We start from the raw sequence: 17684 nt of genomic DNA on the forward strand, positions 1-17684 counted from the left end.
ATTTTATCCCAATCAAATATCAGGTAAAAAAACAATGAATTGACATGTTTAAGAAGTGAAGACATGTTTAACACTTGTGTACAATGGCAATGATGCTAAACAGACGAGCAAAACTTTGAATTCCACATTTTTGTGATGGTCAATAAAAAATTTCCTACCAGCCCTGCATTAGTTGGGCTATAATATAATATGGCAATTGGGTATCATGAATGTCGATCTTTATTTTTAGCTTGTCTTTATATTCATAATTTTCATTTACAAAATTCATTATTCAAAAACACTCAGGTTGGTATGGAAATTGGGTCATAATCAGTTAATTCTATAATAAATTACGCGTTGAAAAATTATAATTGGCACAAAATGCATCCAATTAGAATGGAGTGCGTCTGACTTTCAAAAAAATTATTATAAAAATGGTAAATAATAAATTTTAATTAAAATTAAAAATATGCTATACGAATGTATTTATAAAAGTCTCAGTAGTATAATCTGCCAGTCAACTGCAACTAGGTGCTACTTCAAAAACTGTTAAAATGAGTACAGGTTCTGAACACGGATAGATGATGATGATGATGATTCATCTTCAAGTTACAAATGTACGTTTTGATAGTTTTATCATCATTGGGCTATGTCAATCTAAAATAATCGACATGTCTGTTGCGTCACTGAATATCATACTGTGCTTACCAAAATAGGTGGATTCGTACGTACAAGTGCGATTATGTACGCATACTGTGATCAATTTGAATTGTTGTTTTTCTGTTATCTAAATAGTTAAATAAGAAAGCAATATTTGTATTTAGAAAAAATAACTAAGTGTAAGTATGCATAAAAATTGCACAAATTATATGGCGACCTTGAAAAAATAAAAATAGTTTTCCCCATTTTTTACAAGATTGAATTTTAAGATTCCATATCATTTCAGATGTTAATTTTCTCGATCTAAGTATTTTTTAAGCAGAATTGTGTACAAGAGTTCAAATATCGCGCGGAATATATTTAAAAAAAAACGAAATACTCATACAACATACCCCGTAATCAAAGTAATTTAAATGAAAGAATTAATGGGCTATAAAGTATTTAAAAATAAAAAACAAGTAAACATTGGGAATGACAGCAGTTGTGAAAATTCTGTGAAAACTGCGAAATGTGCGAAGTGTTTGATCATAACTGGGTCAGTGAGGCCTGGAAACCTTCATAATTCGTATGATTTGGATGATTAGAATTGCAAAAATATGGATGACGCTTCTGTGGTTACTAGTGAAAAACATTTCCCATTTAGCAAACATCTCGAAGTTAGTGATCCAGGAAAAATCCTAGAATTATGCAGTTCTCTGGTGGAAAAGAATTCATCCGATTTACAAAGGAAAATAAATATTTATGTAATAAAACTAATATTTTCTCTTTTATAAAAAAATATATATCTAATAGTGTCTCCAATTTTTTGAAAACCTCTTAAAAACATTTTTAATTTAAATAAAAAATATTAAGTGTAAACAGAAAAATAACACAATAATTATATTTGTTCTGATTTTAAAATGATCATCTTTCAGTGCATAAGTATTGTACATTTTCCTATACATACATATATATATTTGTATTTATATTTTTTAAAGTCTACATAATTTTATATTATTCCATTCTGACATCCAACATTATACTTTTTTTAAGTGCAAATTTGGAAATCGAATTTTTCGTGTTTATTCTATGAATGTAGCTGCAAAATGAGACGGGTGCCAAAACATGCTTCCTCATGACATTACTGGATGCTGCAGAGGAAGCCATCATCCAAGTTATTGGGGATAAAGCCCTCGAAAAGCCTCTTAGACTATCGGTATGTATATAAAAAAATTCATTATTACAAATATCTAATGCAAACGCTTCTTGATAAATCATTCTGTTAATAATTATTACCACAGCTTGAATCCTATTTTATCTAATGTGAATATTTACGACTAACTGAAAATGGCATCCAAATAGAAATACTGCGATAAATCATAAAATAAAACAAAGATTCGTTTTTAAAATTAAGAAAAAAAAATGGATTCTTGCCTGAAGACTCCACAAAATATTTTTTCATTGTGATGATTTTTTCCATTTAATAAAATATTTACACATTACAACAGAGATGGAGAAAGTTTAAGAAAAGGAAATATGGAAGTCTAGGCATTTACGGGGCTTATGACTCGTCATTGGCTGGTTTAAGTGGTCACTTTATACTCACCATTCTGCCTATATTTGAATATTCATATTTTCTCAAACTTTCTATCTGTTGACTTTTGTGAAGTAAAAGAGCTGAGATCTTTATTAATGTGGGTGAGATTCATCTGACTGAAATTTTTTCAGCTGCTAGGAAATGACTGAAGATATTTCTCAAGTTGTATACTTCATCTTGAACCAGTTGGTTTAATCAACAATATTTTAAGTTTGTCCAAATTTTATTAAAATACTAACAATTTTCACTCTTTCAACAAAAAAATAAAATGGCTAGTCTATCATACACCCTATTTGCACATATTTAAACTCTATTGGATTTTAATTTAATCTTGTGTTGGATATTATTTGGAAACACAATAAAATTTAGATTTTTATGTCGTCAGGTTTCTGGTACAAGTTGGTAACTACATTTTACGAGTTGTGATATACATATTGCACTTTTAAAGTTAAAAGCTCATCCCAAATCAAAAATTCAAATAAAACTCTCAGCTGCAAAACATTATTTTTTGTGTTTATATAATACTTTTGAAATATTTTTATTTACTTTTTAAATAAAATTAAAATATTATTTGATGCCATTTATGAAGACATCTCATTTTTTGAATATTTTTAGTTACCAATCCTTCGATTTTAATTTATTTTTTCTTGTGTTTATTATGTATTGATAGGTATTACTACAGAGATTGACTATCTCATAGTGAAGGGGATATGGAAGTCTAGGTTATGACTTGTCAGGGGTTATGCCTTGTCATTGGGTGGTTTAAGTGATTAGTTTGACAAAAAATGTTTGTAAGAATACTCCAAATACAAGAAAAAGTAAAAAATATATTATGCACAGGTATGAAAAACAGTGCATTTAAAGGACTTACGACTTATCATTTAGCTTTTTTACATCACAAAAATCAATAAAAGAATTCAAGAAATATGAATGTACACACATAATTGTAGATTTTACAGTCTGCAATGTGATCACTTAAATTGTACAGTCCTCCTTAGAACAGGTTATCCTAGTGAGGGGGTCTCTTAAATCAAATTTGTATACAATATTTTCATATAAGATAGATTTTTTAAAAGCCACGTGGCTCATAAGTCATAAGCCATGTAAATGCCTAATCTTTACATCCCTTTTTTATAAAGTTCTCCATCTATCTCGGAGTATTGATTAAGACAGGAAATAATTAAAAAGAGGCTTAGATAAAAGCGATGATTAATTCATTTGTGATCTGAGCAAAGTCAGTAATATTACATTTACGTATATTATAATATGAGTCATACGTTGCTGACAGTAAGTATTATATAGTGGAATTATTATTATCTCATCATTTATAGTGACAAAGGTAAATTTAAGGAGAGATAACTGTGTCAAGATATTTAATCCATTTAACTCGATGTCCGTCACACTATTTCCTATTTTACTGACTGTAACTTTGGAACTTCACGTAGCAACACATCTGTAATTAAATGATTATCGAAATTTTCTGGGGTAGTGGTGAGAAATAATCATGTTTCTCTTGTAATTTATTTCCCAGTTATTCTGGATTATATTATTTAAATTTTACACATTCCACCTAATTAAAAGTTACCAAGAAAAGTACCAATTACCAATGACTTATCTATTATGAAAATTAAGGTCAACTGATTGAAGTAAATTAGTAAATAGGTATAATAATATTGAGTTTTTCAAAAAAGAATCATTAAAAAAAAATATATATTTTCAAATATGTGAATATACTATAATATTATGAATGTATTGTTTGTACATGAATACATAGTTTAAAAATAATTTAAGTAGATTTTTTATTTGGCGTTCATCAATACAATAAATTGAGGTTGATAAAAAGTTATAAAAAATATATTTTCAAGTCAATAAATATGACATTTTTACAAATCGGGAATAATGCTAAAAATAGATTTCATAATAATTTAATTTTAAAAATTCAAAACATAAAAAGACTATTATTGAGAATAAGTCATCTTGTTGGATAATACTGGCTCGAATCCTTAAGACCGCGATACTACCTAAACAGACTAAGCGCTTTAGGTATTTAACGTGCATACTTTTTCGCTCTGGCCAAGTATGACTCAACGTTGGGAAGCTTGGGACAAACACTGGCAGAATTGCATGGAGTAAATTTGACTTTATTGGACGTGCAAAGATGAATATTTTTTAAACATATGAAATCACAAACCAATTTTTTTATTTATTTAAATAACCGACATTTTAAAAAATAACGACAAAGCAAGAAGTTTGAATGTATAAATAAATATTTTTGAACAAGGTAGATTCTACCTTAATTTTTTATAATTCATTAAGTAATTCATTGATGAAAAATATACATGATTTGGTTATAATGTATTCCTCTCTAAGAAATCCCGTGCCGAGGAATACATTTTACGAGGTTTTTTGGCAAATAATATATTTTTTAATAAAAATATATGCATAACGGCGGCTAGGCGGCCTCCGTGGTATAGTGGTCAAGACATTTCACTCGCACACGGAAGGTTTCGGGTTCGATTCTCAGTAAGAACACAAAAATTAAATGCAATTTTTCTCAAGCCTGGGTGTTCTGTGATATAATTCACCACTGTGATTGGACCTCCTGGCCTGTTGTGGTTCATATATATATATATGTAGAGTATTCAGTAAATAAAATATTATACTGTAGGTAAATGAATAAATAATATTTGGTAGTTGCCAAAAGACAAAATATCATTATTGTTACAATTTATACGAACTGGGTGACCATAATTTTCTTTTCCCCATTTCGAAAACCTGAAACATGTTTAAACAATTGTGTAGTTAGTCGAATAGGTAAAAAAATAAATAAATTGAAAATATTATTAGTTATTGATTGAGACGAACTGTTGCCTCGACTTCCTCTATACGATTTGTTTTCGAATTTGAATGGAAATGTGTTTTATGAAAAAACAAAAAAATTCACAATTTAAACAAACGTCATCCCACTTCCAAGTCATTCCAAAATTTATCTATCTATTTTTTGAAAAAAAAAAATGTTTTCGACAATAAGATGCATCAGACCATACGACGCACCCCAATTTTTGGTTGAAATTTCAGAGTAAAAAAGTGCATTTTACCTCACTAAAATCAACAGATAAAAGAATTGAACAAATATGGATGTTCAAACATCAGCAAAATGGTGAATGTTACTCAGTGGCTACTTAAACCAGCCAATCAAAGGTCATAAGCCCTGTAAATGACTAGACTTTCTCTTATTACTTCATTCCTCACAAAGTCAAACCACCGCACACCCAAGGTTCCTATTGTCAAAACTCAGAATTTTGCTGCTTTGGGCCCTAATGAGGTGCGACGATTCGCATCCGTAGAGGAGAATAGGTGTTATGCAGACGTTATATAGGCGGCATTTGGTTTTCACTGAGTAAATATCCGATCTCTAGACGGCCTTCATACTATTGAATGTGGTGACTGCTATTCCTAGCCGCACTCTCAGTCCTTTTTGAAAGCTGCCAATTTCATAACATTTACTCCCAGATATTTGAAACTCTCGACCCTTCGACGACTTGGTTTGACAGAGTCAGGGGATTTTGGGCATCAAAGCATGAAGTGTTACACAGTACATGGTTTTTTGCAATATTGATTTTTAAACCCATGCATGCGGAGTACCTGTTTTGGCTATCTACATTTTATTCAAACTTACTCAAAATATTATTGATATTCGTAAAATATAAATTGCGTAGATTATTGATTTATTTATGCAAAATTAATATTACATTATAAAATTGTTGAAATAAGTTTCTTTGCATATATTATTCTGTTCACTTATTATCGTGATATTTTTAGGCAACTGATGATATTGTGACTGATGTTGTTAACAAGAATGAATCATATCAAATGAAGTTAACTGATCTAGATGCAGATTTCTTAGAACAGATGCAACAGGTAAGGAAAATTTTGTTCTTTTTAAACCTTTTACATAATAACACTAAAAAATAATTGCAATAGTTCCAAACATCTTGTTAAAACGATATCAAATAAAAAGAAACATTGCATCGAAATGTCTTTTAAAGGATGTTACGTAAATAAAAAAGTCAATTAGGTTTTTTATCTGATATAATTATTGTGACTTAATTATAGCACAAAAACCAAATGGGTTTTTTCTGTCATAATATGTAATAGATAATCATTTCCCTTACTCACTTTATATACAATTTGTGAGATCAGAAGAATTTAAGGGTTTTTTATATTTCATCTATTATTATTTCATTGAATGCTTTAATTATTTCATTGAATGCTTTGAATCCATACTTTATTATCATAAATGTAAAAGTGCATAGGAGAGGTGAGGAGTAAAAAAGGTTACTGTTTGTTTGTTTATATTTTTCATCCCGAATTAAGTACAGTGTTAAAAATACATCAACAATGCGTCGCGTTGAGGAAACAAGATTCTATTGAACTTTTATTATATTTATCTTTAAATATCAGTTCTATCTGCATCAAAATTTTAAGGAAAAACGAAATCAACCCTTAATTATCATCAATAAGACAATATTAATAAAAAATATCAAAAAAATTAATGTCTTCATTTCAAACACTCATGTCTCAAAAAAAATATGAATCTACATAGAACCTTGTTTCCCCAACGCGACAAATGAGCAACATTATTTGAAAATGAGTAGGCGTGGGATGTCAAATAGAATAATTTTGAAATCAATTATTTGATTTTCTATAATTGACTTGCTTTATCTATGATTAGATTGGTTTGTTTTTCGTTTTGATTTTGTAGTTTTGTAGGATTTTGGATTTGTGAACAGAATAACGATGCGATGTCGCCATAGACTCACGGATGTTTTTTTTTTTCATAGCAATAGTCGGAGGACCGACAATCGATACAAGCTACTTTTTGTCCGGAAAAAATATATCATTCCATTGAAAAAACACTTATTGCTGAACGGCAAAACTAATTCATTACCTAACTAATTTCTCCTTAATACCACGCGAGCAAAGCCCCGGGTAAAAAATTTAGAGACGATTTTGAATTACGCTATTACTAAGGCGAGTAGGTTTTTATGTAGAGTTTATTTTGGCATAAATAACTAATTTTCCGTTTTTGGTGGAGATTTTTAAGTTTGCTACTAATACCCTATTTTGTAGTTGGTAATTTTTTCCTCGACGGGGACAATCATCGGGTTGTGGTCCTGTGGCTAGTGTCTCGGACTCACGGATCAAAGGTCCGTGGTTCGAATCCCACTCTACCCCAACTCGATTCCCATTTTCTAATAGTGAGTTATTTACAACTCGTTGAAAATGGCCCTCAAAATGAAATATTTGGGTAAATCATAAGAATGCAAATATTTATTTAAAAAAATATATTTTGATAGTAAAAAGGTTATGTGACTAATGTGCCACTATAGCCGAAATTGAGTAATAGTAAATACCACTTTTCTCTGAATTTTAAACCGCGTCGTATAAGCCGACACCTATGGATATAGGATGTAAATTTTGGCATTCACATCAGAAACCATTTTGTACGATAAAATCAACGGATATACAATACACAAAATTTGACTTATTTTTAGGAATTGTCTACATCGAATGGTTTACATTAAAATCTGTTTTTTAAATATTTTCCTTACTTGGCCTTAATAATTTTACATTAAACCTGTTTAACATTATTTTGGAATTTGTTCAAAAGAAAAAATGTTATGGTCATTTTATTTTTTTAAAAACCTTTTGATTCTCCTGCAAATTACACTTATTTATTTACGGACATATTAAGTCCATTTAACAATGGGAAATATATTTCTATGTAATATATACAGGTACAATGGAAATAAAACACAACTTAAGAAAAATAATGCTAGGACAAATATTAAATAATAATTACTTCCTCGAGACAAGATCTGGTTTATCTTAGTGATTGTTTCAATCTTGAAAGACTTACACCAAAAAAGTCCAGATCTTGTCTCGAGTTTACAATGCGCCACAATCGGGACATTGGTGCATGCAAGCCATGGTTTGTGCTGTGCTGATCAAGGAACAACACATTATCATTTCGCAATCGGCCGATTGAAACATTGAATGTCACTTGTTCCAGTAACAATGGTTCCTCAATTAAGCCATTTAGTAAAAAAAACATAAATATGCTGTCAATGTTATTTCTATGTTTTTGTAGACTTGAAATTTTTAGCATTGACTCCATATCTCCGTTAGTGTAGTCTCCTCTCTCTAGGCTAATCATCCATGCTACTTTTCTTAGCGGGCGATGTTGCCCTTTGTGGCATCTTTTAGCCTTTTTACCATTGATATTATTTCACTAAAGTCCTACATTTGTTTAACACTTTGTATCCCGGAGCCGTGTAAACACGGGTTGTGTCCTGGTCCCGTGTTTTCACGTGGTTTACCAGCTGTCTAAAGAAATGCATTTTATTGATATCTAGTGACTTTTATTAGTACTTTTTCGTTGCTGGTAAACCACGTGAAAACACGGGACCGAGACACAACGTGTGGTTATTATAATCACGTGTTTACACGGCTCCGGGATACAAAGCACAAAAAAAGGAGTGAGACCTGTTTATGTGCGAACATTGCAATGCAATGTAGCAATGTTGGCAAAACTATCACACAAAAATGACTTATTAAATTTTTTCAAATATATATGAGAAGTTTCAATTGATGTAAATCAGTATTTTCATAATTATGACACTTTTAAGAAACCCTTCACAAGGCATGAAATTTCTCAAAAAGGGGCCGGTCACGGAGTAAATTCTATGTGTATTCGGCAGGTACTCAAAGTGTTAAAATATTTTTCAAGTAATAGTAATTAATTTCAAATACTGAACCTATAATTATCTTTTGTTAATATATTTAATTACAAAAATATCCATAGAATAAATTGGAGCATCCATATGGTTTTAAGATAGTGAACACCCCATTGAACGTGCTGTATGTGTAAATTTAGTTAGTATCTGAAGTGTTTATTCATTCAGTAAATGTTCCGCGCGGCTTATGCAATGTTTGTGTTTATAATAAAGTGTAGTATTGGCTAAGTCTCTGGCCCTCTATCCCATTATCTAGCCGCTTCATCACTTTGTTATATTACATTTCATGCTTTTGTTTTGTTGTTATCGTAATAGCTGATTTATCAATGTTGATTATCATACTATTTGGTTACAACTTTGATACATCAATTGTTTTTTTTATCTCGATTTGAAAAGTATGTTTATATTTTTTACCCAGAAAATTAATTTATTTGACATATTATAGAGAATGTTAAATTATAAGATGTAATCATTTATGATAGAATGAATATGTTTATTAACAAATTACAACAGGGATGGAGAATACCTTAAATAAGGGAATATGGAAGTCAAGGCATTTACAGGGCTTATGACCTGTCATTGGCTGGTTTAAGTGGCCACTTTACACACTGTGTAACATTCACCATTTTGCCTATGTTTGAACATCCATATTTCTTCAATTCTTCCATCTGTTGATTTTAGTGAAGTTAAAGAGCTGAAACCTTTATTGTTGTGAAGAGATTCATCTGACTGAATTATTTCACATACTAGGCAACGCCTGAAAACAATTTTTCAATTTTTAAACTTCTTCTTGGACCAGTTGGTTTCATTACAATATTTGAGTTTGTCCAAATGTTCATAGACAAAAGACTGGATTTGTATTTCATGAATTTGAAAGATTTTCAGTTTGCACCTTATTTTGTTTTATTTAAATCTCACAGAAGAGAATCTACTATTGATTTTTTGTAGGCATATTTTTCTTGATATTGTGTTATTTTAATATATTTTGCTGTCAAGTTAAATACACCATGTTTTGGAAGAAGTTTTTTTGGCTCTGGTCTCAAAATGGATGATATTACCAATGCGGTTTTTTATTTTTTTATTTTACAGAAACATCCTGTCAACAATGATTAAATTACCTAATAAAGATAAGGCTTAAAGAGAGACCAGCAAAGTTTCTAAATAAAAATTATACATATTAAATTATGGTACATTTTTTAATGGGTGCGTACGTAGATGAATCTCACCCGCATAAATAAAGGTTTCAGCTCTTTAACTTCACAAACATCAACAGATGAAAGAATTGAAGGAATATAGATGTTCAAATATGGGCAGAATGGTGAGTGTTACTCAGTGTGTAAAGTGGCCACTTAAACCAACCATTGACCTGTCATAAGCTCTGTAGATGCCTAGACTTCTATATTACCTTCTCTTAAATGTTCTTTATCTCTGTTGTAATATGTTAATATAAACAGCTCCCCGGGGAGTTGAATCCAGTCCTTGTCTACAAAAACTTGGACAAACTCAAAATATTGTTGATAAATCCACCTGGTCCATGAAGAAGTATGGAAATTGAAAAAATAAAATTTTCAGGCGTTGCCTAGTATGTATGTGAAATAATTCAATTAGATGAATCTCACCCGCATAAATAAAGGTTTCATCTCTTTAACTTCAAAAACATCAACAGATAAAAGAATTGAAGGAATATAGATGTTCAAATATGGGCAGAATGGTGAATGTTACACAGTATGTAAAGTGGCCACTTAAACCAGCCATTGACAGGTCATAAGCCCTGTAGATGCCTAGACTTCTATATTACCTTCTCTTAAATGTTCTTCATCTCTGTTGTAATATGTTAATATAATATACAATATGTAAAAGGGTGTGTTTGTTAGTATCTGTATAAAGTATAAGTGTACAGGTGTGTTGTGTGTATTTGTGTGAGAGTAAGTGTACAGGTGTGTGTAAGCGTGCGCATTATTAAAATTTTTTCACTAATGTATAATTTGAAGAATTAACATGCTAACAAGAATGGCAAAAAACAGACTTTATGTCTCCTAAGGAAAAGAGTAGAGGAGGAATAAAGTTCTTGTATATCAATTTGATTTTTCCGAAAAGTCTTTTAGAAAAAAGTAAAGTAGATTGCTCTCGTATTTGCATAAAAGGAGGGTAAGTTATGGTTATTTGGTCGCTTTATCATATCAGATAGCCGTGTGACATTTATCTCAAACGATTTCCCGATGAGTACACAATCCCTTATCTGCTAACCGACTGGGATTAGTAAGGATAGTAACGCCAGTCCTTGTCTCACATATTCTTATCTATCTCTCCATTTGCTACCTGCTACCTGCTACCTGCTACCTGCTACCTGTTACTTATCCACCGCATGTAGAAATGAATAGATACACACATGACACAATATGCCTTGTAATAATTCCACTCTATGTGAATATCAGCTTGTTATCAATTATTTATAGATTTCTATCTTATTGTACCACTAAGCCAAAGGACTTAACCGATGGTGTATTCAAGTAAAATAAATACATACTTAATTAGTAAATGAAACATTTTCGAGACTAATTTGTAGATTCAATTTGTACACTTATTATTTCAAATGATACGCTCCTTAATAATTTTTTTGTTAAATTTAGAAATAAAGAAAAAGTTTAGTGCTATGGGAAATTGGATATAAAAAACGTCTTCTTACATGCAGTAAAAATTAGAGCATTTAATTGTACTGCAAAGTTTCTCCAAAATGTACTTAAAAACTAATAACAATAAACAATGTTTTGAGTTTGTCCAAATTTTTGTAAACAATGACCGGATTCGACTCCCTAGGAGCTGTTAATATTAACATATTACAACATAGAGGGAAAAGATTTTAGAGAAGGTAATATAGAAGTCGAGGCATCTACAGGGCTTATGACCTGTCATTGGCTGATTTAAGTGGCCACTTTACACACTGTGTAACATTTACCATTCTGCCCATATTTGAACTTCTATATTCCTTCAATTCTTTCATCTGTTGATGTTTGTGAAATTAAAGAGCCGAAACCTTTATTTATGCGGGTGAGATTCATCTAATTGAATTATTTCAACTACATACTAGGCGACGCCTGAAAATTTCATTTATTCAATTTCTATACTTCTTCATGGACCAGGTGAATTTATCAACAATATTTTAAGTTTGTCCAAATTTTTTTAGACAAGGACTGGATTCAACTCCCCGGGGAGCTGCTTTTATTAACATATTACAAAAGAGATGAAGAACATTTTAGAGAAGGTAATATAGAAGTCTAGGCATCTATGACAAGTCATAAGCCTTGTAGATGCTTTACCTTCTCTAAAATGTTCTTCTTTTTTTTGTAATATGCTAATAATAATACGTTTTTAATCAAAATTTCTAGTGAACAGCTGTTTAGAATAGCTAATCTATTATGTGTTTTGATGTATTTCCTAGAATGAGTTTCCGAGATGAGTTTAGGATGTTTTCATCGGAATGGGGTTCTCTTTTTAAATGTCACGATTTCATTTCATTTTTTTTTTTTTTTCATTTTTTTTTTTTTTTTTTTTTTTTTTTTTTTTTTTTTTTTTTTTGCACCACAACAGGCCAGGATGCCTAATTACAGTGGTGAATTACATTACAGAACAACCAGGCTTGAGAAAAATCACATTTTCAATTTTTTTGTGTTCTCACCGGGAATCGAACCCGGAACCTTCCGTGCGTGAGTCAAGCGTCTTGACCACTACACCCCGGAGGCCGACGATAACTCACCGACGACAACTAGTGACATCACGGCCGGACTAATTTTAAAATTGCAAAACTTAAAATTGAAAAAATCATAACGAGTTCGATAGTCTATTAAAAAATAATAAAAAACTACTGAACTTCCTCATTGTAAATAGATGTAATAAATATTTCGTATCATAAATGATAACGAAATGTAAAATACGGTTTGAACTAAATTTGCAGATTTTTATCTTTAATTTGATGAAGCATGATACAAATATGTGACTGATCGAAAATTATGCTTTACCGGATGCATTTTTGTGTAGTGAAAATATGTAGCTATTCGTCAAAGTGATTGACTAGTGAATAAAATTACATGGCGATATTCATATTTTATCTATTCTCCAATATAATATATTCTTTAGTGTCTTGTAAATGTGTTTTTTCAAATTATTTTTTTATTTCATTAATCTAATATCAATGTTGTGTAATTTTTTGTTTTCATATAGTATGATGCCTGAAAAATTATTACATATTCTTAGAACCTTTACCTCCATTAGTTTTTCTTTGTATTTTTTAAATTCCCATTTTCTTTCCTGAATCCTATTCCCGCCTCCTTCCAAACGCAATCTGTTAATTTCTCTAAAATTTTATTGTGCACACGGAAACATAGATTGACACAACATAGTAGATAAGTAAAGGGTCATTTAATAAGAATAATTGAATTTATGAACTTTGAACTTAAAATATAAAACTAATTTTATTTTACATAAAACGGATATTTTCATATCATGTTAAATAATATTTGATGTTTTAAAGATAATGTCGTTCAAATGTCCCCCACGGCGTTGTTTAATTCGATGTCTAATTTTCATTAGTTCTTGCATTAGATGAGCAAAGTAGGGTAAAAAAATTACTACCCTGGCAACACTAACGAAATTTCCATTTTGTTTCTTCGACAACCTGACAGATGGAAAAATAGTTCAATTTTTAAGTACCGCATTTGCTACTTAAACATTCGTTTGATAATTACACATGAAATGTGATACCATCCTGTTTCTTTAAGATCCTAGCAGTAGTATCCTAGCGTATGCGGTTTTTGGACTATTCTTAATTCAATGCTAAAAATATTCCTAAATACATAAATAAGCGGGAAACATAAGGATAGTATTTTAAATATAATAATACTGTAAGAAATTTACAATAATATTAATTGATTCATGTCACATGTTATATCATATTATATCCCCAGTAAGAAATTCATACTAAACTTAAGTATTTCTATTAACATATTACAACAGAGATGAAGAACATTTTAGAGAAGGTAATATAGAAGTCTAGGCATCTACAGGGCTTACGACCTGTCATTAGGAAAGCCAGTAGGAAGAGCAATGTCTTCACTCAACCGTATCTCTTCGGATATTGACATCTTTCATATTAGTGAAAAAAGTTCAGAGAGGATAGCGTTCTTTCTCTATAATTGCTGGGTATTTTTATTTTACCATTTTTGTATATTTAAATTTTAGTATGAATTTTTTCGTTTTATGTATGCATTGAACTTTTTTGTAATGTACATTAACGTTTATAAAATAAATAAATTGAATTGAAATTGAAATTGCTTCTCTCAGCTCTTTAACTTCATTAACATCAACAGATGAAAGAATTGAAGGAATATAGATGTTCAAATATGGGCAGAGTGGTAAATGTTACACAGTGGCTACTTAAACCAGCCAATCAAAGGTCATAAGCCCTGTAGATTCCTAGACTTCTATATTACCTTCTCTAAAATCTTTTCCCTCTCTGTTGTAATATTTTAATGTTAACAGCTCCTAGGGAGTTGAATCCAATCCTTGTCTACAAAAATTTGGACAAACTCAAAATATTGTTAAGCGTTTCTAGTAAAAATTGTTTCCAAAATGGATTTAAGATAAATTGTACCTAAGATATAATATTATAAATGTGTTTTTCTACGCAAATTTAAATTAGGTAAATCGTGAACCCGTGTTTATAATTTGAAAACAGCAGTTTTTTTATTAATTTTTTTTATGAATATAGTAAATTGACTCCTATTTTATATTACATTCTTATATGTATTTATTTATTCGTTTTCTCTTTTTAACTTTTTTCCTATAAAATATGCTTTACAATATATATATACTTATGTGAAATATTTATAGTTTAGTAACGTATAAATCTTCAAATGTGTAATTACATAAATATTTAATACATCTGTAATCCAACTAGGTAGATCTTAAGTTAATACCATGTAGAATTTTTCTGTCATGCTTTATGTTTACGCAATTTACAATAATTTAGCATAATACCCTAAGCCGATACCCCCTTTTAATGTACACTTCAAAACAAGTAATTATTATTTATCTGTATTGGTTTTTAAAGCAGCTATACATTAGTTCCAGTACCTAGTCACGAATGCTAATTATGCTTTAAAAGGCACATATTTACTTAGTCAATATTTAAGTTGATGTGAGATTGTACCAAGGCAAATGTTATGCGTTTGCTTTGTAATATTAATTTCATGTAATTTTGTATTATTCATTTACTAGTCCATACTCGTAGTCTTCATAAAATACTATTCTCAGTTTTATTAACTAAAATAATTTTAAAAATAAATAATTTAAATCACCTTTATTAGATTCTCAATTAAATGTAATTAAAAGATTATGAACATAAGTTTTATAATAAAATACAGTCGAACTTGGTTATAACGATCATGGAAATAGCGTAATCTTGGATGTAATGAGGAAACATTAGTTGACATTTTAGTTTTTCTCAATAAATTTATTGACTTTTATAGCTGGCTGGGGGGGGGGGGGGGGTTGTGCGGCATCTATTTAAAGCCTCTCATAATTTCACAGAAATTATTATTGAGAATAATATTCCGGCGCCCTCCAACATACCCGTCAGAACAGTTGTTCCTATACACGAAGGTGCTGGATATGAGACAATTGTACCTAAAAGAAGCACTTACACCTTCTGGTCTAACAATACTCAGCAAAATGTCCATACGAGGTTTTCCCAGAGCATGAATTATGTCATACCCAGAACCCGTATGACTTTTGCTCAGAGACATCTCTCAATTATCGCACCGAGAGTGTTCAATATTTTGGAAGAGCGTTTTAAGCTCTCAAGGATAAAAACTATGTTCAAGAAAGTAGTTAAGGACTGGATTTTCCTTAGTGGGAGCGATTTGAGTAGGAAACTCCTTGATGATTTTCCAAATGTTTGAGTTTACTGTTTACCATATTGATGTGCTATATATATATATATATATATATGTATTAAAAAAAAAAAAAAAAATTATGTTTCTGATCCTATATTTGCAGTGATATAATCATGTGTCTGTGTCAACTAATTGCTAGTCCCATCTCAACACAGGACTTTTAGTCCCATGGAGTTGGGACTTATGTCTCAAATAATGTACAATAAACTTATGTATGTAAATAAATAAATAATGAGCTACTTTTCAGACATACTGAACAAAAATATTGTCAACTCTTGAGCAAAATCTCTTCAACTGTTTAAAAACATAATTTTCGAAATAAAAACCTAACTAATAATATCCAAAAGGGCGGCTGATTTAGGACTGATGCTGCTGGGCGTCGGAATCGGATTACATGCATGGCATAAGTGTCTAAGTACGTAATTTGTGTTTTCACCGACAACATTAAAAAATGAACACATACGGTTGAAGTTGCATCTAAAAAATCCTAGTTTTGTGAACTCAGTTAGTACTGGCTCGACACCACATTACAGTTTACAACTTATTTTGTTGTTTATGAATGACATCCTTGTTTTGGGGATTTTTGTAATGTTTTTTTCAGTTTTTTTTTAAATGTTCTAAGGTCAATACATAATAAAAATTACTAGTGGGTGATGTCAGATCAGTTAAAAACCAACCATTGAATTATAAATGTGTCTACTAACAAGATCAAGTGTCTCTCAATTTGTGAAAAAGTGGCGCTTATTTTTTTAAAATTATGTGGTGCGAAAAATAACATTGTGGAAAAATAAGAATGTTTATTTATCTGCATTTTTAAATTTAGAAAGTGGCATGTTTGTAAGCATTTATTATTATCTGTATGAATTATATGTATACATATTTACTTGTGAGAATATACAACGGCGATTGAATTAAAAATAAACCTTTCTCTGGTATGAGCTAATTCAGTCGGTCTCATCTTCCTCGTAATAACCAAGTTTGACTATAGTTCATTGTTAATAAGCCTATTAGACATTTGACTCTATTTACAAAATATATTAGTTGTAAACCAATAATTATTACAGACATTGTTGTCAGACAGTATTTTTGGACGTCATTCTTTTATTTTTATTTCAAAAGTCACTGAATACTCTTTTGAACAAGTTCAGTATACAAATATACAAACTCTCGTATTCCAATATTTATATTTTAATATTTTTGCTAACATTCAAATCTGATTGATTTGCTTATAATTTGCTCTGCCAGTGAATCCAGAATGAGGAAGTTCAGTGGTTTTTAAATATTTATTTTTTTGTTAATAGACCATAAAACTAAGCCAATTTTTAAAAAAAATATTTTTTATTTATCGTATTTTTATTTACTCATGTAAACGATTATAGTCATCATCATTGTCCAAACATAGTTGAGCCAATAATCTCACATTTAAAGCATTCCTTTAGATTTTATTTACTGCTCTAATGAAACCTTGCGCGGACCCCCTGAATTGTTCAGGGTCCCCCGAATCAATTTTAATTTTCCACGGACCCCTTGGATGATCCCGGGGATCCCTGGCGGTCCGTAAGGACTACTTTGGGAAGCACTGCATTAGATGTACAAATACATCTATACTCCTGAGGAACTGGACAAGAGAAATACTAAAATCCACGTGCGAGAAAAGAATCCTGCAGTTCTTTGGACATATTTCCAGAGGGATGGTTCGGAGAAAACTATCCTCTTGGG

The 17684-nt window shown here is 30.5% G+C and overlaps 1 protein-coding gene across 2 annotated transcripts in view; it reads left to right on the top strand.

The window, feature by feature from the left end:
- Positions 1-1073: 1073 nt before the first annotated feature.
- Positions 1074-17684, top strand: part of LOC148282059 (cGMP-dependent 3',5'-cyclic phosphodiesterase-like) — a 33327-nt gene continuing 16716 nt past the window's right edge. Inside the window, exons 1-3 of one of the 2 annotated variants that reach the window (XM_088225685.1) lie at positions 1074-1382; positions 1718-1834; positions 6038-6136. In XM_088225685.1, the coding sequence (XP_088081811.1) occupies positions 1236-1382; positions 1718-1834; positions 6038-6136 (363 nt within the window). In that variant the 5' untranslated portion in view covers positions 1074-1235. The remainder of the gene's footprint in view (positions 1383-1717; positions 1835-6037; positions 6137-17684) is intronic. The other variant, XR_015822190.1, reaches the window with a different exon arrangement.

This window comes from Micrasema longulum, unplaced genomic scaffold, assembly GCF_059751315.1.
Source record: "Micrasema longulum isolate JH-2025_06_02 unplaced genomic scaffold, ASM5975131v1 h1tg000381l, whole genome shotgun sequence".
Taxonomy (NCBI): Eukaryota; Metazoa; Arthropoda; class Insecta; order Trichoptera; family Brachycentridae; genus Micrasema; species Micrasema longulum.